Consider the following 27,241-nt stretch of genomic DNA (forward strand, 5'->3'; position numbering starts at 1 on the left):
TCACCTCCTATTTTCCTGACTCAATGAGTTTTATTGTCTCAGCAGTGACATATACATCAGCTATGAGCAATAATGGTAGTTTTAGAGACCATTCAACAGGCCATTATATTATTAATGTGATTTGTGATTGCTTTGGATTGATGAGATTTCTCACACCAATATTTTGATGAAATATTGCAAATCAATACAGTGTGAAGCTCTAATGTTGCCAAATACTCCCCATGTAGTAATAGTGGGGAAAAAGTCTTAATATGTGAGCAGCTGGTAGAAACACTAAAACCCCAAAGCTGTAAAGATGGTTCTATACAGTATCAGAATGGACAACCTGCATTTAAATCCAAGCAATTATATTGTCTTATATTGTTATTTACAAAAATAGTTAAAAACGATGCAACTTTTTCTTTTTAATTTACCATTGCTGGTATCCTGCAATTTTTAAATGTCTCCCTTGTTTTAATAACCTGAATCAAATGGTTACACTACCTCTTTAGAAGCAGTCAAGCTTTGCTAACGAAATCCTATTGGAGTCAGGTGTGGTGAAGCATAGTTGCAGGGCAACAAACCTTGTGGATTTTAGTTAGAGACCCCTGACACAACACATGAAATACTGACGAAAAATTTGGTGAAATTATTATGAAAGTAGCAAAGAGGTGTCAATGGCTTTGTAAAGCGTGGTGAACATATATATTAGGTTTGAGAAGTTTTCATGCCTCTTCAGTATTGCCACATTCCTCCATCCATCCTGTATTTAAACATATCAGCGTCATATTTCGTTGGAAACAAAGATCTTCTATAAATGTTTGAATTGTCCTCTTACCAAAAGCTCAATCATCTTTGAAGGGGGTCTGGTATGACACGGTAAGCACAGTTTAACAGGGAAGAAGCGGTGAATGGTCCTTAGCTGCCACCACCGTGACGAGGCCACACTGTTTGCGGCTGCTGGATTTGGGGTTTTTTTACAGTCCCATGATTACAGGCTCCTGCTGTAATGTCAGGCTTTTGGTCGCCAAGCTGTTTTCCACACACTAACAGTAAAGCTGAAGGGTAGTGCTGAGGGCGTCACGCTGGCCTCACCAGTCACCTCTCAGTCACAGAGAGCCAGTGACTCAGAAAACAGCCCCAGACAAAACAGCCCCCATTGGTTGCTAGGCAAGGAGACGCTTGATTGGACCTCGACTTGATACTTTTTTTTTGACTAATTACAGACTTCATTTTTTAGGGTGTATCTTGCTAAAATTGGTAGCTATCTGCGTCTGAGAGCCCCATGATTTTCTTTAAACGGTAAATGAGATACAAAGAAGGATAGTTAAAAGTCATATTACAATGTATCACACAGTGACTCCAGCAAAAAAATACATCCTTCACAAACTCTACAGTGCATAAGTCTAAGAAGTTGCAGTCAAATCAATCAGCCAGCTTGCTGCTTTATAACACCACCCTCTGTCCATCATTTAAAGTGATCATGATAATGCCATCCTGAACTTCTCAGAGAGGTGAGGGGGTTATTATCCCATGGCGAAGTGGCTACTCTAAGCCATGAACGCCAAGGACATTGTTAGTTAGGTAATTAGTGCACCTCTCCTGAGCTGTCCCGCCTCAGCTTGGGCTAATGAGGGCTTAGCCCTATCCCAACCCACCTCTGCTCTGCCTCCCCCTTTCCTGTGGTTGGTGACAAGGTCATCCTCGACTCATAGAAGATGGAGAGGGGGTTGGGGATGTAGTTTAAAACCCAGTCACCTGAGTCAGCGCTCCCTAAGGAGCTTCTAAGGCCACGGTAAACTGGGAAGGACGGGGCCTCTGAGAGGATAGACAGGGTTATATGAGGCCTGATAGCTAAGAAGGACATGAGCCGCCTCCTTATCAACCAGGCACACGCCGGAGACAATCATCTCATCCTTGGCTCATCCCTTAACTGGTCAATACTGTCCCCTCATCAGCGCGCACAGGGCCTTCAGGGAATGAGTGGACGAATACATGGCTGCACTGAAAAATCTGTCATAGATTTAACTGTTTTTCAACATGACTAATTAAACAAGACTGGGGATAGTTTGCTCTATCATCCCTTTTAAATCTGTGCCATTATACAATGGCTCAATAAAGCTATCACTTGATTCAGTTTTCAATGTCTTTTTTTGTTTTATAGAGGGACAGAACACATTCTGGATAGGTCCACAGTGCATCAGAGGGCAACCCAAAGACATATTCAAACCTAAGGGCCATTTAGAAACCCCAAGTCCCCTTCCACATATGGTTTTGGATGGCAGGAGGAAGATGGAGTACTCAGTGGTGTGCACTGGGAGGACAAGCAAACTGCACACAGAAAGATTCAGCCCATATATAAACCATACCATCTTGAAGCAAATAGCAGTGCTAAAAACAAGCCTCTACTTGCTCAAGTCAATAAAGAAAAAAAATCATTCATTTTTAGAACTTTGAAATTTACATTAATGGTTTCCTTTTACACATGAGAACAATATAAATAGCGAATATTTTTTATAATTCCGTATCGATTAGTATTGGAAAGAAAAGCTCACTGGCTATGCCCTAACGTCCGCCCTAAATCCCTAAATCACTATATAGAGCGAGGACTATATAGTGGACTTAATTGAGAGGAGAGCCTGAGGAGAATCTGGGATATGTTTGATCATTAGTGACTATTGATGATCAGTAATGATCAAAGTGCATTGTGGTAAATTTGGAATCCGCAAATGTTTCATACACTAGATGTCCGGACACTCATTTAAAATGGCCTAATCCCTACATAGTGCCCTATATAGCGATTAGGGCAGATGTTCGGACACAGCCTCTGAGGATAAATAAAAGAGCTGCATTATTGCTCTTCATAAAGATACTTGATTGACCCCAAATATACAGTAGCCTAAGCCCAGGCTTCTTTCAGAACAGGCCTTGCAATGATCAGCCAAAGTAGTGGAGTGCATATAAGAAGTTTCAAATATTGATTCTTTTAGTTAAAATAGTCATATAATTATTGCAAGAGGTTGGAGGGGTGAGTGTCAACATGTCAGTGTTCTGACTATACACTGCATGAAATTTGGCTTAATAGCTGCTGTCTTAGAACAAAGCCTCTTCTAACAATGATGCACAAGAACACCTGCAAAGAGTTTGCAGAAGACACAAAGAATAAGGAAATGGATTGATAGAACTATGACAAACATGGTAAGGGAATCATGGTTTAGGGTTGTAAGAGCACTTCTGGCTGTTCACTACAGTTCACTGAGGGACCCATGAATCCCAAAATCTTGGATATACTGAGGCAAAATATCACTGGCAAACTGGGCCACAGGGTAGTATTCCAACAAAGTAACAACCCCAAACACACATTCTAGAGGACCATTGCCCTGCTAAGGAAATTAGGGGTAAAGGTGCTTGACTGGCCAAGCATTTCTCCAGACGCTAACCCTCGTGAACATTTGTAGGGCACCATCAAGCATACATGTAGGATGATGGAGTGCAACGTGTCCTTCATCCAGCCAGTCTATATTGTTGTCATAGATCAGTGAAAAGAGAATTCTAGAGGCAGTCAGTGAAGCTCTAGGGAACTCCCTATTAACACTCGGTGCACACTTTGGACATTTTCACTTCAGGGTGTACTCATTTTTTTTTTAATGCCAAAAGGTTCAAATATGATGGCTAAAAATTTACAAAAGCTTTACACAGATAACTTCAAATGCATGAAAAAATCATATTGTTGATGGCGTCCAATGAAAACATCCATCCATCCATCTTCTGACACGCTTTATCCCGACTGGGGTCTCAATCTCCAGCTGTCTATGGGCAAGAGGCGGGGTACACCCTCGACAGGTCACCAGTCCCCAATGACAACATATGATACCTAATAGAATTAGTAGGATATAGTATTGTGTCAACGTTGGGAGTCCCATTAGATGGACATTTTACAGTGTCTTTTCTATCTCCTGTAAAATATGTCCAGGATATGAGAAATCCAGCAAAACGTCCCAGTGCTACATTCTTATGAAATGCTCTCCTCTGAAATATTTAACCAGCTTCATTTACTATTCTGAAGACAGTTTATGAGAACTGAGGCTAAATGTCCTTCTCAGCCTATAGTTACATTAATTATTTTATAAAATATAACTGTTTATTACTTTATTAAGCAGTTAGAGTCTCCTTGTTCAATGGGTCAATAAATATCAACTCAGTTATGCAGAGAAATCTGTTTTTTATTAGCAGACGTATACATGTAGTTTGTTAAGAAGTCAAGAAGTTAAGAAGACTAGTTCAATTTTGGACATTAAAGTTGTTTAAAGGCTTTTGGCAATGCAAGAGAAAATAGAACAAAAAAAGGCAAACACTGAAGCAAAACCTTTTCCTATAAATGGATTTGCCTTCCTACACTAAAGCACTCACAGCAGTTTGAACCAGCTAAAGCAACATGAAAAGACTCTTCCGCTCACACTAGGAGTCGTCTCACTATAAATGCACAGAAGTGCCCCACTGTGGCATTGGCACATGAAGCTGATGCAGCAGAGTTGGAGGTCACACTGTGAGCTGGCAGAAGCTGGCAGCCCAGCACCCTGACGCCATGTCTCACACCAACACTGGGAAGGCGCTGACAGTCAGACAGCGGGGATATGAGGGTGTGCACGGAGAAAGGGAAACGAAGGAAACAGAGAAACGGGGTGTGAGTGCTGCATAACATCTGGTGCATACAGGCTGCTCCAACCTGTGCAGGTGGCCTGCAGCAACAATCAAATACAGCCATGCAAGATGCAATATTCAACGAGAGAAGTGCAGAGAGGCTTGGGCGTAGCTTAATTCACAGCAGAGCTAAACAATAACACAACAAGGTGTCTAAAGCAGGACGTGTTCCATTTCTTTTGGAAAGTTCTTCTGGTTCCTGTTAGTGAAAGCGTACACAACTGTCACAACTCCTCAGCACTGAATCCTTAACTTCCAACTGTGGGAAGACAAGGTAATGAATAAATACAGGTGTAGATACATAAATGAGTAAGAGTAGTCTAGCTTCCCTTATACCAGCTGTACAAGCTGACATGAGGTCAATAAATGAGACAAGAGAGGGGGAGGAAAGAAATATACGTTGAAACAGAGCGAACTGCAATGCTGCTGTGTCGAACAGAAGTTCTGCATTCTTACATTCTTTATTAGCTTCTTTTTTAATAATGTTCAACTAATATTAAGAGATGTTTATTTCTGAAGCAACATTTAGAGCATTTCATTCATGCTTCCACAAAACTCTCAGCTGAAGCGGATTTCCTAAACACTTTAAGGGGACATAATGTGTAAGACCTGCAAACGCCACAGCTGAAGGTGATAAACCTTAAGCTTTGAGCTCCAGATATCTTTTCCCAGTAAACATGTATAAAGAAACAATACAGTTACGTGTGAAAATAATGAATGTTTTGCTGGTAGCCAACACATGAGAAGCAGCTACGATGTACTGACTGTGTTTCCATGGTAAATGCACGCAAACAAGACAAACATGTTTTCTAGTGGAAAGCTCCGCTAAAAAGCTATAAAACCCCCGAGCTCTCTAATTAGCGCTTTGGGGGTAGAGCCATTTCCAGTAATATCACACTGTCCATGACCCCCAACTGGCATAAGGTAATGACACAGTTGTTCGATAAATCCAGGAGGACAAAATGTCAAAGCACTCAGACAGAGAAATGCTTGCTATTCTATGAAAAATGAGATTTTGTTTTCTTAGGGAGTAAGAGCCAATGCTTCTCCATGGAAAGATCTTATCTTCTGCAGGGAGGGAGGAATGATCCATGCTCTCTTGCAATTGAAATTTAGATGCGTAATAACAAAGAAGTATTGTTCCTAATCTAGTTTATTTTATGTATTATCTTTCGGTTAATTAAATTTTCCTTTAAAAAAAAATATGGGCTGATGTTTGGTATTCATCAACATGTGTGTTGGATATTTTTTAGGGTGCATCCTGAAAGGTAGGTATCATCAGCAGTTTCCAAATCATTACCCAAACTGAACTTTAGTGATTAGGAGGAAGTGAGATGTCATCATAACACTTCTACAATCAGCAAAGACTGTTACCTATGTTTTGAACTTAAAAGTCAGTGTATCTTTGGACTAAGGTGATTCTACACCAGGACTTTTTTAAATAAATTCTGAAATTGATATGCATCTGTAATACAGATAAAGACTAAATAAGCCTGTAGCACAGAACATAAAGCAAGGACAAAGTTCCCCTTTAGTTTTATTGTTCCCAGAAATTACATATCCACCTCCCCTCCAGAGGAACTGTGCTTGATGAAGTATTCATACAACTTCGCCCGTTTCAACTTCAGTAGTTTTAATTGGACATGTCTGTGGGACATCTAAAACAGTAGTAAATATCCATGAAGCTGAAGGACAATTTTAGCCTAAATTTTATCTTCCAACTAAAAGCTAAATACAAAATGCATGCGATTGTTTCTAGCCCCAAAGAGTCAATACTTTGTGGAACTCCCTTTACACAATAACTACAGCAAAAAATCGCCTGTTGACTGAAATGTTTTTTATAAAAGTTCAGACAAAGTCAGCTTAAACCTAAAATTTCAATCCTTACCACAGATTCTTGATACTTTAACTGGGCTTATCTGCTCGATATGCTTCGATCTAAACCTTTCACTACCTCCAGCTCTATGTTTGTGGTTATTTTCCTGCTGGAAATCGAATTTCCAAGATCTTAGGTCTTCTCGAACCTCTAACAGCATATTTTTTAATATTAGCCTGTAATTAGCTCCATATATCAGTTAATTAATTCCAGAGTCTTTGTTTTTTAAAATAAACGTAGAAGCATAATGCTGCCACCACCATGCTTTCTCAGTGGGCATAGATTCACAGAATGCAGCATGACGATTCAGCATGTTGGCCATAAAAAGTTTACATTTAGTTTAATCTTACTAAATATTTCCCTTCCAAATGTTTACTGCACATTATTTATAATAAACCAGACTCCTCTTTACAGGACAAAAAAACTGCACTGCAATTTCTAACTTTACAAAAAACTGGAGGAGAGTGAGAGCTCTAAAGCAGCTCAGAAGATCAACTGCTCAGTCGGGAACAGAAACTTAGGGAAAATTGCCATGACACATCTGATGAATGTATTAGAGTACAGTTACAGTAGACAAGTTGTTACAGCTGAGTGGGTGTGACAGACCTCCTGTCAGCCCCGATGACGTGAGGAAGAGACAGTACAGACACACTGACACATGTACACAGAGGCCCTGTATTTTTCACATCCATTGACCAAATCCAATTTGTTAAGACCCTTCTACGACTCACTTACGGAGTTGCGGTCAATGGAAATCACATTTTCATGATTGGACATCCCATTATCCTGTTTGTCCAGACCCACGTCGGAGGCATAAAGCCTAGCCCAGACAGATGCCAACGACAGACCGGAGCTGCGGCTCCAGCGTGTCCGCCGCCTTTCAAAAGGGTAAAAACCTGATATATTAGTCATAAGTGTTCTTTAAATTCATTATCATCTTAACACGCCAGCGGCACAAGTGTCAGGGGGAGGGGAGGCCCTCTTAAACGAGGTTAGTGGATCCATTTAAAGGTTCACAGTTGCTGTGCTGTCCGCTGCGTCACACGGAAGCCTCAAGACAAGAAAAACATCCCCCGCTTTAACGAGGTTTAACAAGACGTTTCTGATGCAACCAGGGACTTTCTACGTCCATCAACGAACCGATTCAGCATTTTGAATGCCAATTATATCATACAAAAAGATTTACAAAAATGCTAACTGAGTGGAAAATCCGTATAATAACCGGGTAACTGGAAATATTTAAAATAAGAGCAAAAAAAAAAGTATGACTGCATTCATTTGGACCGAATGGGACTTACACCTCAAACATTTGTTTGATTAATGTGGGATTTTCTCTTTTCTTTTACCCGCAATGCTTACAGCTAGTAAAATAGATAAAAGCAGAAGAAAAAAACCCATGCCACCCTAATCCATGCCCTCCAATCAATCTGCTCCCCATCAATTTAAAGCATGGATAAAGCAGGCAGCAGAGATTCTACCTGAAAAGCAGCAGCACAAACAAATAGATCAGCCTAAATGCTCCAAGTGTCCAAATTTAGCATCTCTGTCTGAAATTGAGCCATCTCAATTGTTAAATGACCATGAAATGACTGCTGGTCAAAACACCAAACCCCTCTGGGATTAAATATGCGTTTATCACCTAAGTTTTCATCTTCCCTTAGTTCTACTATCAGTGATTACATCAGCCGGATCCCTGACAAACCAGACCACTACATTGAGTTGCCACTTTTTAAAACTCTGGACCTAGTTTTGTATGTTTGCCATGCAAAACTAAATTACAAAACCACATTTAATTTTTTTATATAGGGAATATAGATTTTCCTGAACAAATCAAAGTGTTTTTTACTGATTATAATGACAGTGAAATATACTGTATTAGATGCTGGAGCTCATTCAAAGCAAAGCGTTAATGTCCTTTGGACAGTAACTTAAACTTATTTTAGCTGTACCTTTAGTCAGAAATATCTTAAAAAATAAAGGCTAAAGTTATGCATTGCTAAAACATTATCTTAGTTCTTTTATTATTATCTTTTGGTTGGATGTGCACACAGCTGTCCCTTTCAGGAAGGACCGACATGGTGGTCAATAAAATTAGTTTTGAATTATTCAGGATCCAACTGGTTGCAACACATCGTGTTATACTGATGAAATGAAGCATCAGACTGTGACTCAATTAAAGCAAATATTTTCTTGAACTTTCAGATCAGCATCAGGGTCCATCAGTTCGAATGGGGCATCAGTCTTTGAGGCAATAATTCTGCTTACACATAAACCAGGCCATGAAAGGCAAATTGTTTATATAAAAAGTCACATCACACATTTTCTACATATTAATTGATAAAATAAACAAATCAAAATTGCACAAGTTGAAGGCTCTTCAAAAACACAGCTGCAAATTTGCATTACAAAAAATCCTGTTCACAGTTCATGGCCTTTGAATCTAGTGGTGTCTTACCTTTTTCTCATGATACTGTAATGCAGATCTTCCTCCTGCTTGATGTGGGCATGATCCCCACTGGCCCGCTCGCTACCTTCGCTGTCGTCACTGCTAAAAATGGAGGCCAGTTCCTTCTTGGGAACCCGGTTGGGTGGAAGAGGAATGGTGCGTTTCTCTGCCAAGCGCCCGCGGTTCTGCAAACCACACCAGAAGAAAGCTTAGCGAGATCATTCAGACGACTCGTAACCACCTGGGAAACTGTTTTTTTTAAGCATATTTATAAACAAGAAATGTGTGTTTTTCAAATATACAAACAAAATGAGGTTCACAATATTTTATTTTGAGCTAATAATTAATGATTATATCAAAATATGGAACTGGATCTTTTATAGGGAACATTTAGAGAATATTTAATATGAAAAACAGTTCAAAGCAGTGTAAAATTAAAAAATAATAACTAAAAGGTTTGCTTAACAGCAATTTAACTCAGCTGGAAATACTTATGACCCTTGTTGACTTAGAGACTCCAAACCCTCATTTCAACTTGATATATTTGGGCATAACCATCACATATTGAATTATTCTTATTAGTAGTTACATTTTTCTTTACCAAGAAATAATTACCAACAATAAGAAAAAAAATCTCTAAACTCAAATACAGCTTTATCTAATTATATAATATTCCAGAAGATTTTATATTTTTCAGTTTTAGTTTTTTGCAGGTTTTGATTCCATTTAGGTGGTAAAAATGACAGAATATGTCCCCCAATCATCCTCCCCACCCTCCCAGGTAAAATACAATTTAATTGTTCTAATTTAATGCATCAGTTAAATTAAAGTCTTAAAAAAAACATATATATTATATACAGAAATATATATATAAATCTCCTACAAAGATAATTACTTTAGGCTGGTTTTTAAATTGTTTTGAGAAATATTAAAGCTGGCCTTTTGTATTGATGCAGTTTTTAAATTTTAAGAAATATAAATCTTTATTTTTCCTGGTAGTTTCATATTTCTGATGAACTCTGGAGATAAACAATAAAAATGGTCGCATCTCAGGGATAATTTAATCGAGCTGTAATTCAGTTTTTGAGGATTTTCTATTGTTTTTGGTCAGGATCTACGTTAGAGCCAGTCGGATCTTATTAAAATGTAACAGATGATGAACCCAGATTGAACCGAAATAACTCCAAAAAAAAACTCCTGTTGGCAGATTTTATTTACTGGAGCAACAAAACCTAATTTCTAAACAGTTCACCATGGGCAAATCATTACGGTGATTTAAAATGACGTTAAACAACCGGTTGTCAAAGTGGGTACGAAACGTACCAGTTGACAAATAGTCGGTACAAAAAGTCCTCTATTTTACCCATGCAAAAAGCATGGCTGCATATTAACCACAATCTCCAAAGTACAAAATGATAAGCATTCACACAGAGTTTATCACATAAGAACAGTTAAACTCCAGTTTTATTCAGTTTATTTACAATCTTATAAAGAAAATAAAGAGCAACATCAACTAAGCTGCATTTTGGTTTTATTTAGTTGTATTGCAGAACAAGAGCATTTTCTTTCTGTTTCTTTGCACAACTGATATTGTGTTTTTGTTTTCTCTAAATCAGGTCACATAAATGTATCCATGATTAAACATAACTTTAAAATACATGGTTTGAAATCAGTATTTTGTATTTTGAATCAAATCAGCTGAATCATACGCAGAGTGTTTTGATCACAGCTGCCAGAATTAGAGAAAAGGCATCTATACGAGTGTGGCCCCAGGGGAGTGCAAGAGTAAAGCTGGTTGACCTTTAATGTGACCTAAAGAGGTCACTGCAGATTACGTAGTGCCATCAGGGAGAAGAAAAAGACGAACAGGGGCAGAAAGGGGAGCAGAGGAAAAACTTAGCTCCGAGGAGTGGGAGATGCTGGGAGTAAAGAAGAATGAGTCAGAAATTGGAGAAGAGCAAAGGAACAATAGGCTGAAAGGACAAGCTAACACGGGAGAGAAGGCGAGCAGATGTGGGTTTGTACGGGAGGAGAGAGAAGATGAGAGAAAATACAGCAATAAAGGAGAATGTGGAGGGTCGAACATTAAAGAGAGAACACTCCAAAGTAGGAGCGCCTTGTCCAGTGTGGGAGACTGGACTTGGATTGGAAACTATTCTCTTTCACTCTCTGTGCCTACATCTCTGCTCTGGCTCCCGGACGCCTTCAAGCCCTGCAGCTATCCCTTCCACCACACGCAACCCCACACTCCTCCACTCCTTCCTCGCTCCATCCATCCTTCCCAGGAGGTGCAGTAGCTTGAGTGGCAGGCGGGGGCAGGAGGAGGGATACGGGGGGCTCCTAGCCGAGAGGCAAACAGGTGCAGCCCCTCTGGAGTAGCTCAAATGGCAGACATTAAAACAAGTTGGGGGAGCAGAGAAAGATGAAAACATCCCTTAGGATGTGCAGGCCACAGGCTTCTGCACATTGCTTTCCTTTTTCTGTCTTGCCAGGAAAGAGATTTTTTTTTTCTTACTTTTTTTTTTCTCCTTCTGGGGATTTTTGCAAGCTGTGCTCCAGCGTCTAAGGATACTGGTTTTACTTTGTGATACCACAGGTCCTTCCTCACATAATCAGGGTGTAGGAATTTAGTGCTGGGGCCCAAACAGGATGACAAAGGAGGCAAACAGGAAAAAAACACGACTTTGGAGCAAATTAGCCCTTTTGGTCAGGACCAAATCTCCCTCACAGCTTAAGAAAAACAATAAAAAAATATACGCAAACTTTAAACTGAACATCAGCACATGTAAAAGTGTGCAAACTCTCTCAGACACCTGTAATTCCCCTCCAAAGCAGGCGGTTTACTTAAAGCAAGCATGCGATGCAGTGGATACAAGAATAGCTTTTCTAAGAGTTGTCGTGACTGCGCCTATGAGTGCGCGCATAGACAACCACCCACATGGCCGTGACATACCCAGGCTGACAGCCCCCATCCCTTCCTCCCTCCTCCCGGAAAGCCCCAATCCTTTCTTTAGTGGCACTGACGCAGAACCGGGGGTGAGCTCCCACTGCTTCCGGCAACACTTCCGTAGCACAGAGGAGGGCTCTCCGAAACAAAACATGAAGCAGAACACACCCCTGGCAGCCCCTACGCAGGCGTGCTCGAAGGAAGAGAGCCGAGCATGTGCACACACAAACACGCGGGGGTGTTTGCTGAGCCCGTGCAACCTTGCTGTGTGTGTGTGTGTGTGGTCAACCTCCTTTCAGCCATGGAAAAAAGTCTCTCATAAAAGTCCCACTAAAAGCACCTCTATGAATATCGCCTCCCACGCTTTCAGTCTGACAGTCAGGCAGCCAAGAAATATATCTGGGCTTCACGTTAGATGCCAAAAAGAAAAACATCCATATAGAGGCACATGCATGCAGTAACACTGATAACACTGATCCAAACAGCCTCATCGGGTCAGCAATTACTGCAATTAAACTCCATATGATACGCACCAAGACAAATATAAAAAGATATTTAAAGCAAACGCAGCTGTTTAGAAAGAATATAAAAAAATTATTATAGTATGACCTATAGCTCATATACGTACAGATTTGCTCTATATAAAAATATGCAGATTTACTTTCGGCTTTTTTACAAAATGAAGGCACCAAGAGCACATCAGATCAAACCATTTCACTATTTAAACACATTTAGCCATCTCCTCTAAAGTCCCAGTGAAATGCAGTTATTCAATTCTTGCTTATGTCCACATGGAGTCGAAAAGACTTTCCACACTGAAAAGTTTGAGTGAAAAGATGAAAACGCATGAAGCCAGAGGAGCAGTAAAAGGCGTTGCAATACTTATGCCAGGCCAGAGGGTGGTGCTCTTAACACTGCCACAGAAGCAAAAAATGTAGAAAAAAGAGCGTTAGACCAACGAGAGCCACACTCCATACCAGTAAGTGGCGGTAATGCTACTATTAAGTTTGTTGCCAACCGCCAATAAACACAACAAGAAGAAGAAGAAAAAATGTAGAAGAAGGAGTCAGTAGAACAATGGATGCAAAAGAGAGAAAAGATGGGTTTATCGGGACTGAGGACAAATGTTAAGTAACTTTACATCCAAAAACTGTAGACTAGAGATTTTCCTGTCTGACTGCTTTCAAATCTCTCCTTCAAGCACCAGATTGTGTATCTCAACACACCCTGTCAAATTACAGACACAAGACCAACAAGCAGAATAGAAAGGATATAATTCACCACAAAACCACAATGCTGTGCAATATAATGTTATGGTTTTTCAGAATAAAGTTGGATACAATCACACTGATTAGGACGGAGGACATGCTGCCCTAGCCTGATATAGAATGGAACATTGACCATACTCTCTAACCAATTCAATTCAGTTTATTTCTATAGCGCCAATTCACCACACGTCATCTCAAGGTACTTTACAGTTCACCAGATCATACAGTCAAATTGATTCAAAGTTTTCTATCTAAGGAAAACCAGTTGATTGCATCGACTCATTGACTCAAATGTAATCCCTCACACTAAGCATGCTTTTAGCGACAGTGGAGAGGAAAAAGTCCCTTTTAACAGGAAGCCAATGCACCACCTGCACGCCCTACTCTTACAATTTCTGATGAAATAAACTGGTCCCAGGTCAGAAATCAATGTCGAACATTCAATGCGAGTCAAAACTGTGTCTAACCTCCATAGCAGGTTGTTCTGTGTTTACAATAAATGCTGCAGTTGGCCTCCAAAACAGTAGGTGGTGCTACCTATGAAAATAAAACAGCCAGGGCAGAAGAAAAACTGCTCAGTTCGGGTATCACCCAAGTTTGTTTTTTTTGTTTGTTTTTTTAAAACAGACTGCTTGGCTGGAAAGATCTCTTTTACACTTTAAAATATGTTCCTGTATCTTCACATATTTCACTTATAAAAAAATATGGTAGCATCTGTTTAGAAATTTAAAATCAATTTCTTATTTTAAGGCACAATAAGTCGATAGAGATACACATCAGCTTTGATTCATATGCCAAATATTGCATCAAGCAGTGATTATCATACAAGCCATCTATTGAAGTCATCAGTGACTGTAAATTGAAATAGAAACTACAAAAGGGGGTTGATACCAGATAATAATTAACTTTATCTTTATGATTATTTCAAATAAGTAGAGTTTAGTTAAGTTGTGCCACATCATGTCAGAATAAAAAGGCCAGATAAAACAGTAAATTATGTAAAAGGTAACATTTAAAGGGTGTCCTTATCTATGCATTTGTAGGACTATTTTTTTCTATATAATCATACACAAACATCCTGTTGTGATGATGTTGTTATGCAACACTTTGCAGCAGCAGTATGTTTTAAAAGGAACAAAATGCTTCTCTGGAATAGAAAAAGTCAACAGAAGTCAAGCCAGCAAGGGTGTTTTTCTTCAAAGAGATACCATAAGCTTTCTCTCCAAAATTTCTTTAGACTTTTAAATAATTTCTTGGTCCAAAAGTGAACTAATGAGTGGGTTATTTTCTCTCTCCTTCTTCTTTCTCCTTGCGTTATTTCCTGAAAGGTGCAGTAGCCTGCCACTGGCTCCAGCTTGCGTGTGCAAGCACACACCCACACGCACACAGCAGTAGCTGGCCGTGACATTCCTGCAGCTGCGCCGCTCTCTCCCAGCCTCACACGCGCCCCCCCGGCAATCTCCCTGGGGGACGAATGCCTAATGAGTCACGCGCCTGTCTGCCGTTACCTCACTGTGTGTGTGTGTGTGTGTGTGTGTGTGTGTGTGTGTTTGTGGAGGCGGGATGGCGGGCAGACTTGGCGCGAGCACTGAGGGTGAATGGGAGGGGGAGAATGAGGGATGGAGATGGAGGGAGGGTGGGAGAGGGAGCTGAGGCGGTCATTACAGCGATAACCTAAGAGCTTTGAAACAGGGCCAAAACAAACTATTACTTTGCCATGAGTAAAATCCAACCCTATCTAAAGGTCTAACTAGTTTTCTGGTCAACATTCACCTCTTTATCTATGAATCAAATGTTGGGGCGTGACATTTTTATAGGTTCATGTAGGAAAATGTGACTCTAATTCACATTTTCTAAAACTTGGACACTGATAACAGACCTGGCATCTGATAACCTCCCTGCTGTGAAAAATCAGAGTAAGTAATAGTTGGATGTGAGGAATCAAAAAGGTTAACAGTAAACAGATTATCCCAGGAACTCATTAATGAGGTTTATTTGATAACATCTGAGCATAATGTTACAGAAAAGATGTAAAATTGGAAAAGTTTAAGCAACAGCAAAAATGATCATCCACTAACTAAGCCGAGCTGTTCAACTCTTGTGGTAAACCTTCAGACAATGACCACACAAAAGAACAGCCAACCATTCAGTACATGCCACAGTAAAGATTTAAATCTGCCTTGTTTGGTTATAATCAAATCATATGAGCATAGACAAACACACCTGACAAACAACTGTTGAAAAATGCAAACAAAAGCCAGCTGGTGGCATGAAGCACCTCTGTGGATACTGCTGGCCAGTGAATCCTGTCTGATTCTGTAGCTAAATAACAAATGGATTCTTTATGTTTTTAATAGATTTAAACGGCAATAAACTTAATCTGATTCTGAGCTGGGAGCAGTTCTGAGTTATGTTGCCTCATAGCAATCTAGAACCCAGCCAGGGCCTTTCTGTTCAGGGTTAGGCAGAGGGAGATAGAAAACAGACCAGAGGTTTGATATGTGCTGAGTTTTCACACATTTTATTAATGTTAAACCTACTTGCAAATTAAGCTTACTTGAAAATTTTCTATATAAATTTTTCACTTTTAACATATTTTTTCCAAAGGTATATTGGTTAAACCTGCATTAATAAGCATTTTATTTGCATATGTTGATCAATCTCAACTTTTTTATATAATGCACCATAACCCATCAACCATCTAGCATGTTCGCACAATCAAATTCTGTTTGTCTATATATATAATCAAAGAAATTGGCGTTGGGCAATATATCGAATATACTCGATGTATCTCAAGTTTTTCCACCCACGATATTAAAAATGACTCTAGCGCAGCCATCGATAACAAATTCGCATGACGACATTAAGCCGTCTGCATCTATTTTACTGAGAATTTTATTTTTCCCACGCATTTTGAATGCATCATAAACCCCTCCTCCAAACAGGATTATTTTCTGCACGGCACGCATGCACACTACAGCAACCGGCAAACAAAATATGGCGACAACAGGTTTTTCAGCTAAGCAATATACGACAGTGGTTTGGATTTCACACCCAGGATGTCGAACAAAAGTTGCTAATTTATAAGAAGTCCAAAAGAGATATCTGCTGCAAAATAAAGAATGTTGTAAACCCCGCATGTCAGCGTCTCCACGCACACCAATTAAAACATTAAATAAATCAGCTGTGAAGCTGATGGCATTGGCCTCTTGGTTTGAAAAAGTGATCTCAAATGAGAGAAACAGGAAGAGGTGGAGGGAAATCACAGATGCTATTTATTACGTTATTTAAATGATTTTTAGATGCTCTGATACCCGCGGTGCTATGTGGTCTTGTTCAGAGGTTTTGCAGGCGTTGTCTAAACTTGGCAATGTTCACAAATTGATAACTTTTTGTGCTTCTTTAAAATTCCCAGCCCGTAAAGATCAGTGCAAAGATTTTGGAGACTCTCTGATAATGCTCATATACGTACAGATTTGCCCTTAATCTAATTTTTGGACGGTATTTCCACTTTTGTTTTGGTAATTTAAGATCAATTTATTTTTCATTCCACCCTTTTTTTTTTATTATGCACAAAAGAGCCCTTTTTTATTTTGCAATTTATTCAGTATTGCGTATTTTTGCTTTGTTTCCTGTTTGATTGCTGGGATCATGTTAAAGGTCTAATACTGACACCCAAAGACATAATGTGGCAGAAATATTAGTGAAAAGCTTTGAGCTGGTTAAAATAAAACAAAATTACATTTGAAACCAAAAGTTCGAATGAGAATATCAGTGCAATTTTATGCACTTTCTTGTTTTTGAAGGTAATTTAAACATATCGTGATATATATCGTGTATCACGGTGTAGCCCAAATATATCATGATGTTAGATTTTCTTCATATCACTCAGCCCTAAAAGAAATCAAACTTAAATGTCAGTTTTTTGCTAAATATAGAGTATTTTGATCCTAGATGTGAGCAAGAATGTTGTTGGAGCCTGATTTATTAAAAGCCAAATAATGTTTACACTCCACTCAGGATAAGGGCAGCACAGTGTGGTTTAAAGTTCAAGTTTAAGGCTCTGATGTTCTAAGATTGTATTCCTCACAATGTCAAAAGATAAGGTTTTGTTTCATAAACGCAACAATTACTCAGCCATGCGATTATATACCAATGCCACAGCTTCATGAGGCAAAAACATAAAGCTGTGTGTGGCATACATATAGACCATGGGCAACACTTGGTTGCTGAAGGCCATGTGTGAGAAGGAGAGAAAAAAAAAGTGAGAATGTGCTTCAGGGCAAACAGGCATGCGACCAAAACCCACACCTCACACACAAACGGACGCATGCACACACGCATAGGCAAACACGCACGCTCTCTTGCACTCGGCCCCCGTGTGCTGAGCCGAGCGGGCAGTTGCAACCCAGTGGAGCGGCACAAGGCGGGGGGAGGGGGGCTGGTACGAGGGAAGGCGGCGAGGTGGAGGGGAGGCTGCCGGCTCGGCGCTGGGAGGTCAGTACCGGTGCAGTCAGGCGTGCAAGCGCGCCTCTTGCTCTCCCCCTTCCCTCTTCTTTCTTTCCTCCCTCATTCTTTCTATGTGTGTGTGTGTGGGTGTGTGTGTGTGTGGGTGTAGTCCCACCGAGTTTCCCAGAGTGAGGCTTCAGACAGGTAACAACCGTACCTTTCCTTCCCCCTTAACAAACCAGCAAAGGGTGAGCCAAGAGGGACACCAGACTAAGGAAGAATGAAAATTTGTAAAATTCATCTTGACAAAGAATAGAAACTGGCTTTTAAATCGAAGATAATGCTGCTGATAGTTTTAGAGAAGAGACAGATAACCTTAACTACAGATTAATGGTGGAAGACCAATCTAGTTGCAGCCCATAATACCTGCATACTTTAAAGTGTTTTTTGGAAGCACTGATTAATCATTGAAATGTGTAAGACTGACATAACAGGCCCGCTGCTCTGCATCTGCACTAAAGCAGCCAAAACTAGCTGACTGGCTAGTGCATATTTCTCCACACACCACTCACAGATGTTGGGGAGGCGGCTTTTCAACAGACACCGCCATGGGCGTCATCGCGTTAACCACATTAGGCTAATAGACAGATGCTCCAACATATTTGAGCCATATTTTAGCAGAGCGCACACCCAAACACTCACACTCACATCAATCACATCAGTGCACTCATACGACGCAACACAGTGCATGAAAATACATCCAGCGTCTTCCTTTTCGGGAGCACAAATACTGAAGCCGATGGCTAACTTTTTTTCTTTTTTTTCAATTTTGAATAAATAGCTCATATGGAGAAGATGGAATCGAACAAATGTTTTCATGCACATAAGCTGGTCTCTATGTAACAGAGGTAAAATCCATAACCTATACAGACACACACTAACATGCAGAAATATTTTTGACAACACTGCAGTCCTATGGTGATTAAACATTGATTCTAGTGTTGCCATAGCAGCACTGGATAGACAACATACAATCCAAAATACAGTCACAAAAAATAAAAAAGCCGCACAACAAATGGACCCTCACTGCAGCTGACCCAAACCATCCACATTGCCTTTTAAAAGTATCCACACACCGTGTTCTATTGTACATGTTCTTATATTACAACTATAAATGTCTACATAGATAAGTGAATGGAAAAATATATGGGTTTCTCATTTATTTGAGGTGTAAAGATAGAAAATATCAGGGTGCATTTATATTGAGCCTTTATCATGTCTTGCCTTCAAAGCTAAACTGTGACTATGCCATCATAACATGCAAATAATTTGATGTAAAAATTTCCTTTTTAGTGTTTTTCTTGTTTTAGCTCTATCCATCAGTACCATCATGTAGCATGATGCTACCACCACTGTGTTTCTACCTCTGTAACCAGGTAAATACGATGACACTCCACCACATTAAGCGAAAGAGTTACATTCCTCTAATCGGTCTTCATATCTTTGTCGTTCCTTGTACGTGCATTTTGGCTTTCTTTCAGAAAAGACCTTCTTCGTGCCCTCTCATAATGAGCAGATTAACGTACAGCTAACCACCTCCTGTTGACTGATTATACTGAATAAACAGCAAATCTCTGCAGCTATCAAACATCTATCAAATGATCCATATGACTGAAGTTGTAACATGACAAGTTACCAAAAAAAGGGCATTTATGGGCACAAACAATTTTGCAAGGCATAGTAACATCAGCAATTATCACAAACATTCATGGAGACAAATGAGTTGGGATAGACTGAAAGTTTTAAGGGAAAGGAATCAAAAGTGCGTGATGTGTCTGTGTGTTCGTGCAGATGTGCGTCTAGCAGCGGGTTTATTTCCACTCCGTCGAAAGGAGCCCTTGATTGGAAGAGGTCTTTACAAGCAGGAGGAGGGGAGAGCAATTTCCTCCCAGCCTCCGCCAGTTCCGCTGAAATAACAGAGCAGAGGAAGCCCTGCTCTCCTGGGAGGAGACACGCACACACACACTGATGCACATGCAGGCCTAACAAGAAGGCCAGCACTGGACTTAAAAACAATCACGCACACAGACACACCTAAACGCAACCCAGACATATCAACAAACAAAATATATATAAACCAACAACTTATAACAGAAACTAACTTTAAGGGTCAATAATAGATGAATCGCCTGATTCTGGCCGTACATGACAGAACCACATCAGTCTCATAAGACATTAAGACACTATAAAGGACTGTGTGTATTTTAGTAATTAAACTTTAGGAATTAAATGTATACTTCTTACAGATATAGCGATATTTGTAACATTTATTTCTTGTAATTGTGCAGATAATGGTTTCCAGCTGCGAAGACCCCAAAATATTGGTTCTCAGACATTTAGATCAATAAAAACAGGAAAGAAAAGTTCATAGACAAGTCTTCGCAACAAAGGTTAGCCAGGAAAAGTGGCTGCTAAACACAAAATGCCATATTTATGCAGAATACAAACAGAAAGTTTAGTGTAAGGAAAACTTATAAAGAAAATAAAGTGCACAAGCAGAAAAGGCTTTGATAGGATGTGCAGAAAAGCTTGTGTTAATGTAATTAAAATAATCACAAGGCATAATCTTTTCAGAGGAACATTTTATTTATATTTTGAGATCCCAGAGTCTGGAGTAGAGAGTAAAAAAGGACATGATCATAGCTGAGATCAAGGGGTCTTCATAATCAGTGATGAATTGGTAAAGAATATAATTTCCAGTAGTTGGTCTGCTGTGTTTGATCAAGTCCAAAGTCAGAGCTGAGCTACATCAGGAGAACTTCATGCTTCCTCTAATGCTGCTCAAGGCCATATGCTGTGATGTCAGTAAATGTCAGGGTAGGGACAAAACTTAAGATGATAAAAAAAAGTGCTTAGCAAACATAGGCCCAGATACTGAGCAGAATAAATAGAAACTCTCATTTATATTTCCATCTTATTTTAATGTTTTTCATTGAAATTTTACTTCTGTTTTGGAATTAACAACTTAATTCAGGCTTAACCGCTTTAAAATATTTTTACGATGCATTAACAAACACCACCTAAGTAGAGATAATACACCCACAGATCTGTAATGCTTTCCACCCTAATAGTGTGCTAACATTTATTTAAGTCCAATCAGTTTGTCACACGAAGAATACTGCATAGTGATATTAAGATGAGGCTGCAGGTTGCACCTTTTTTGTTTTTTTCTCAGGAGGATATGACTCCCTCCCCCATTGTGAAAAGTACTTCTGCCTTCTTTATAAGGTATTGGTGAGTTTGTCCTACAATCCAACTTTCCTGACATAAACCCTGCAGAAAAACCCTATTTTCAAGAGAAAGAGGATAAATACCAACTCAGACATGCTTTTAAAGCAAGCTAGGCTTCCTGAACCCCTCAGCAGAACCACGGGCTCTTCACCTCCACGCCATGATACACTCATGCTGTAATTCAGGCAAAATGGGCTCAAAGGCTGTAAAATGCAGTACATGGACATACTTTCAGGCAGTCTGAACTATGTGTATTAAAATGATTTTATAGGTCTGATGTAAAACTCTAAACCCCTAAGAAATTGAGTTTAGGGTTTTCCATAAGCTGTTAGCCAGAATGCCTCACATGTGTCACTTTATGTGTATGATATATCAAAGGTCTACATACATGCTTCGTCTTTCTACACCAATAAAAAATAAATCAACTTTTTAAAAGATGCTCTGACCCAGTGTCACAGTGGAATCCAAATAATCAAAAGTTCCCTCCATTTTTAAGCTCTTGAGCAGTTTGTGTCATGATGAGCGGCTACTGGGCAGGCAGGTGAAACCTCTTCCAAACAGCTGCTGCACTTTATGATCGCTTGCTTCATGCCTATAAGCGAAACAAGATCACTCAAAGTTCAGCCGTCAAACTTTCAAAATAAATGTCGGCATGAGGTAATTTGTGTCAGTAGGCAGGCTTGGTGTGTGTGTGTGTGTGTGTGTTTGCAGCAGAGAGCTCATCAATGAGGGAGTGCTGTGCTGCAGCCATGCCCTGAGGGGAGTCAGTCAGTGGGGAGAGACGCCAGCACAGGCTATACGAGTCCCGCTGCCTCACCTCCTCCGCCTAACCCTCACTGCCTCACATGGAACTGCCAACATGTGCGTCAGTGTGTGAGTGTGTGTGGGGGGGTTAGGGTAATATTAACTTGGTGGGTTAGGCTTAAGGCTTCACCACCACACAAGGAGTGGGGAAGCAGGAGAAAAGACTACAGCAACAACAACCTTAAGGCTCTCATATCTCTGCTTACGTAAGTAACAAAGTTTTCTCCGTCAAGGCTCTAATTGAAGTGGAACCGCACAAGCCGTGGCAGGCCAAAAAAAACCAATCACTCTCAAATCTGTAATGAGCCTAAACACAACTCTGCACGCTCAGGATCTCATAAAGTAAAATACAAAATATGACCCCCTCCTCTTTGTAATTTGTTTTGGCTGGGACCTTTCCTGTTAAGGTGTAGGTCTCCATTCTCAGCTGAAAGAAATGTCACCAGTTTACCTATATCACTCAAACACCTCCGGCTTATCAAAACCTCCTTCGCCTTGCATGCCTCGCACACAATAATCAGCGGTAGCCGTGCTCAGTAGCTCGCTAAGCCTCTTACACCCTTCCCTCAAGATTAGTGCTTGGGAGCGACGACAGATGCGCTCTGTGGTGATAAAACACACACACACAGCCGGCTGCACCTGTGTGAACAGATTTGATGGCGTGCTTGCTCAAAGCTGACACACAGACGCAGGGGGAAGAAAAAAAAGAGTGCGGTGATGCCATAATCGTGACACACCTGCAAGGCCTCAAGGTTTGGCACGGCGCCCCCGGTTCGAGCCCCTGAGGAAAGAGCTAGGCAAACAAGAGTTCAACGGCGGACAGGTGAGGAGGAAGCTGATTCAGTCAGGCTGTAATGATCCTGACCAACAATATGTCTAACGTCTGGAGGAATTAATTGGCAGTTCACTGCTTTTAAATAAAGAGCTCTTTTCGACACAAAAGGGCAGAGAGAGGATCCACTGTTCAAGCTGTGAAGAATTACCATCAAATTTGACATGTGAGCCTGTGGGGTCCTCACCATGAAGGGTAAAAGAGACGCAAGTCTAGAATGTGCTCACATAGATCCCTCGGAAAAATACCAGAACCACTAGCCCAACTGTTATCAAGCGAACCAAACGTAGATGCATCTTTTCATCGCAGAAACAATCGATTATTTCAAACAGGAGAGGTTTTTTATTTATTAAAAAGTGCCAAATCACAACAAACTTCATTTGAGGTACTTAACAAGCAAGTAGGTCCATATATCATTATATGGGACCCAGTTTGGATTCAGATCAGTCCAATTTATTCCAAAGCATAAAGTCAAAATGGGATGCAGCTGGTAAAGACTTGTCTGTGATCCTATGATCACACAGTAATCCTACGCACTAAAAAAAGTTCTTTTTAAGTAAAAATATTTTTTAATACAGTATTTTATCCACAAATGCTGTAAACGTGCTGCTTTATTTTGATTTTCTCAGCAATCTTTGAACCCTTTTCAGCACAAACATCAACAACAAAAAGATGCATTTGAGTTCTAGAAGTAATAAAAAGCTTTTAATTTTGAATTTAAACATGAAGACGAAGCAGCATTCTTACCACTGGAGATGAAATCCGGCAGCCGGGGCAGTCACAAATTGGAGGGTGCACCTGTAAGATTCCTTTGGACATAAGAGTCTTGAGACTTTTCCCTAACAAAAAAAAAGATATACAGTAGATATTTAGAAACTAGTTAATTTTCTCACATTATAAACCAGCTTCAGATAGTTTAGACTTTCAAAGCTCCAGCAGATAAATGGAACTTACACTCATTTGACTTTGACATTAACTGCATCCACAGTGTGGACAGCTACCCAGACAGAAGCCTACTGTCATCTAGCCATAAGAAATGGCATAACAAATGATTAGGATATCATTATGGACCTGGGGGGGACATCCCTCCCCACACACCCACTTAATGTGTCACTCCTGCCCCTGTTTGTGTGTGCAAAAACTGGAGGTCATCGTAGCAGAAAATACATCCCAACCAACTAAGAAAAACACATAAAAAAATCAACAATATTTGGCTAAATTGTTTAAAATTGGATCTACCACACTCCAAAAAAAATGTATCCAAACAGCAGCTATACAATTAAAGGCAATATAGTTCATTTGAGTCACAACACTTACTTTAAGTCCAACTTTTACTGCGTAAAAGCGTCAAATCCCATGAAAGACAACCTGATCCAAGTCGATATAAAGCTTTAAGGGGAATATTTCCTGTTTTTTTATCTTATCCCATCCAGAAGCCCTGGCATGGAGAGCGATCGCAGCCCAGGGTCTGTGCCAAACTCTCGGACGGAGAGAGGAGGCTATCTATGCGCCTTTTACCCATCTGTCTCCTTACGCACTGACTGCTGTAACCCTTTCACTCCAAAACACAGTGGAGTTTAAAAGGGATGATAAAATGTTTTCATACATTGAATGAAAGTTAATCTTACCTTTGTGTCTGATGCTCCTCTTCCAGTCTTTGGCTGTCTCCCGTCCACTAACAAACTGGAACTCGTTGGGGGTGAGCCACTCGCCCCTGTATTTGATCGAGGGTCCCTTACTGCCCTGACACAGTTTGTTGATATAAAGCAAAGCCTTGTTCTCTCCGCACTCCACCTCGATGCAGGGCTCCCCGTTATCGAAGAAGGGCTGAAAGTCCGGGATGGAGGAGAACCTCTCCAGCATCAAGTCGTCCGTGTGGTGGTGGAGGTGCTGGTGATGCAGCGCCGAGTCGTGGAGCCCCAAGTACGCGCGATGATGGGCGAAAATGTGCTCGTAGGGCGGCGGGTGCGGGGTCACCACTGGGATGGCGGTGGCATTTAAAGGGGCCAGGTATTCGGACTGGTTGAAGGCGGTCAGAGCCATGTCGTCTCCATCCAGCCGCTCCTTTTTGATGGCAGGCATGTTAGTGGGAGCCGAGTGAGAAGCTGCGCGCCTGATCCAAGTTGAGCGTCCTGCTGGCGAGCGAGCTGGGCTGAGCCAGACTGGAAGACGCGCCGCTCGGTTTTACGCAGAGGAGCCCCCGTGTCGCCGTGAGAGAGCGGTCTGCTAAAGTTGCCGGATAGATTCCCATTCAGTAGTTTCCAGGTCGCAGCGGCAGCCTCGCAGCTCTACCTCCCACATTTAATCTGAGTCGCTCTGTTAATACCTGACATGCTGGGAAGCCCTGAGCCACTTAGGTTAGATCACTGCTGCTTAGAGCGGCTCGTCCTATCACTGGGAGAAATATAAACGATTTTATTATTAAAACCGATTTTTTTTCTTTTTTTCGTGGGGATTTGGGATTTATATATCACCTACACTTTTTATCTAATAAATAAAATAAAATAAACCATATCGCCACACGTCATTAAACAGAAACCAAACTTTAACTGAGTATTTTTCAGTTTGTAATTAATGCCGCATGAAGTTTTGAAAGAGTTGTTAAGAATGAGACTGCAGGGTGTAGCTGAAGTCACGCTGAAGTTCACAGACCCAGACCAAACAAGATTTGCACTCTCCGCCGCTTCTCAACTTGGCCCATTTAAACAGCGGAGGCTTGGCGAGAGCGCAGCGCAGGAAGGAAGGGACGGGGGAGGGGGGACTGCGAGGGACGGCGCCTCAGCGACACAGACCCATCCAGGAAGAACTGGGAGCGAGTGGAAGTAACCAGCCACCAACTCATCAAGAGTAAAATAACGGTTTCATTTCCAGCTGAAAACATTAATCTTTATCAAAGATTAGAGAAACATCATGTGAAGTTTGACTGAATGCTTTCTTTATGTTGCAGCTCTGAGCAAAATCAGATCAAATTGAACTTTTTAAGGCTTTCGGATTCAGCAGGTGAATTAATTGAGTTCAATTAAAGTTGCTTTTAAACTGTGTTTAACTAAAAACAGAACGAAAAGGTGTACAGATAACCTAAAAATGTACATATCATTAATATTTGGTAGAATGACAGTTAGACAAAGAAGGAAATCGCAAACCTTTAGAGCTTTAGTCTTTATGGATGTTGGAGATCATTTTTCCTTTTTTGCATTAAAGGTATAGAGGACGATCCTTTATTTCTGGGTGGATCATCTAAATAAGTGGTCCTCCTAACTGTCAATCATTCTGGTGATATGTTTAAGGGTGTCCTACCTGCTCGTCCCGTTAGCTATCTTTTTCTGCACATGCACATGTTTAGGCGTACATCTGTGGTGAGCTACGGTTTCAGACAGTCATTGAAGCTCACCTTTCTCAACTTTTGCGAGCTCTTCTCGCAAAGCATTATGGGATTTGCTGTCACAGCTGCCAGCTGTTGCAATAGGCTGTTGCTACCCGACAGCGGTGACTAATAACAAAGATGGCGCATGCACCGCGTGGTGGAGGAGGAGTTACGTGACCAATGGAGCAAGAAGCAGTGATCATCTGTCTGAACAGTCAGTTAACTGAGTTCACAATAATGACCACTATATGGTCCCCGCTCTATATAGTGATTGAGGGATTTAAGGGTTAGGGCGGACGTTCAGACACAGTAAGCTTGTATGAGCTATGAGAAAAGCAACTTTTAAACAGAGCATGAAGGAGAAATAGGCTTGTATATGCTTTCCCATGCACATTTGTTTTTTTAAGTTGAGAGGGCAGGTCTTTTTAAAAATGCATGAAAATCCTCCATAATAACTTTAAGTTTCAACAGGCAATCAGTGGCGTAAATATTGGTAAGCAGAGACTGCAGTTGCTTAGGGGCCTTCAAACTCTTAGGGGCCCCGTCACTGACACCTGGTTGGCCCCCTTCGCAATTGTGGACTAGGATGTCTCATTGCAGATATAATGGTGCACAAAATTCCTCTTAAAACTCACCTAATATCAAGATGACTGACCGGACCTTATTTATACCCCAACACATGGCAGATTTTAACATGATGGTGAGCCGTTTAAACACAACACCAATAGCAAAGCAGACAGCGGTACTTCTAATTAATATGGTAATAATACCATACCAATAATACAGTTGGTAAAAAATACACTCATATAATATGTTTCAAACCGCAATAAAGATCTTAAAAGAATGATATATTTGAGTTTTTTATTTTTTACACCACGACTTGGAATTATGGGTAATCCAGAGCATAGATTAAAACCATAACCATTACGTACCATGTGTTATCGACGATGGATACCAAAAAGAGGTACTTAAGCAGATTCCAGAAAAGAAAAAGCAAAGAAGAGCTGCTGGAAGAACGGAAAAAAATTCCCAAAATAGGTGGATGTTGCTGCTACAGTGAGTAAAGATTGCGACCAGGAGATGAATGGAGAGAGCGTGGGTGAGGAGGGGGGCTGTGAAGCTGAAGGTAGCCCGATAAGACTCATTTTACAGCAGAATATACTAAAGTATATCCATGTCTAGTGAAGGTGAAGAATGATCAAATGATCAAGTCTGTATTTATGGGGCATATTTCGGGTCGGTTGTCTATGGCCTGTTGTTGCTTATGGACCTATTGTTGTGTCG

At 40.6% G+C, this 27,241-nt stretch overlaps 1 protein-coding gene across 4 annotated transcripts in view; it reads right to left on the bottom strand.

Annotated features, from left to right (window-relative positions):
- Positions 1–25,294, bottom strand: part of samd11 (sterile alpha motif domain containing 11) — a 68,226-nt gene extending 42,932 nt beyond the window's left edge. The window contains exons 1-3 of one of the 4 annotated variants that reach the window (XM_038305987.1): positions 24,222–25,294; positions 23,341–23,432; positions 9,012–9,187 (exon numbers count right to left, since the gene is read on the bottom strand). In XM_038305987.1, coding sequence (XP_038161915.1) covers positions 9,012–9,187; positions 23,341–23,432; positions 24,222–24,675 — 722 coding nt within the window. In that variant the 5' untranslated portion in view covers positions 24,676–25,294. Of the gene's footprint in view, positions 1–9,011; positions 9,188–23,340; positions 23,433–23,547; positions 23,610–23,910; positions 24,062–24,221 lie in introns of those variants that run through there. The other 3 variants (XM_038305989.1, XM_038305991.1, XM_038305990.1) reach the window with 3 other exon arrangements.
- Positions 25,295–27,241: the final 1,947 nt, after the last annotated feature.

Source organism: Cyprinodon tularosa, unplaced genomic scaffold (genome assembly GCF_016077235.1).
Source record: "Cyprinodon tularosa strain WSP-4 unplaced genomic scaffold, ASM1607723v1 ctg57, whole genome shotgun sequence".
Taxonomy (NCBI): Eukaryota; Metazoa; Chordata; class Actinopteri; order Cyprinodontiformes; family Cyprinodontidae; genus Cyprinodon; species Cyprinodon tularosa.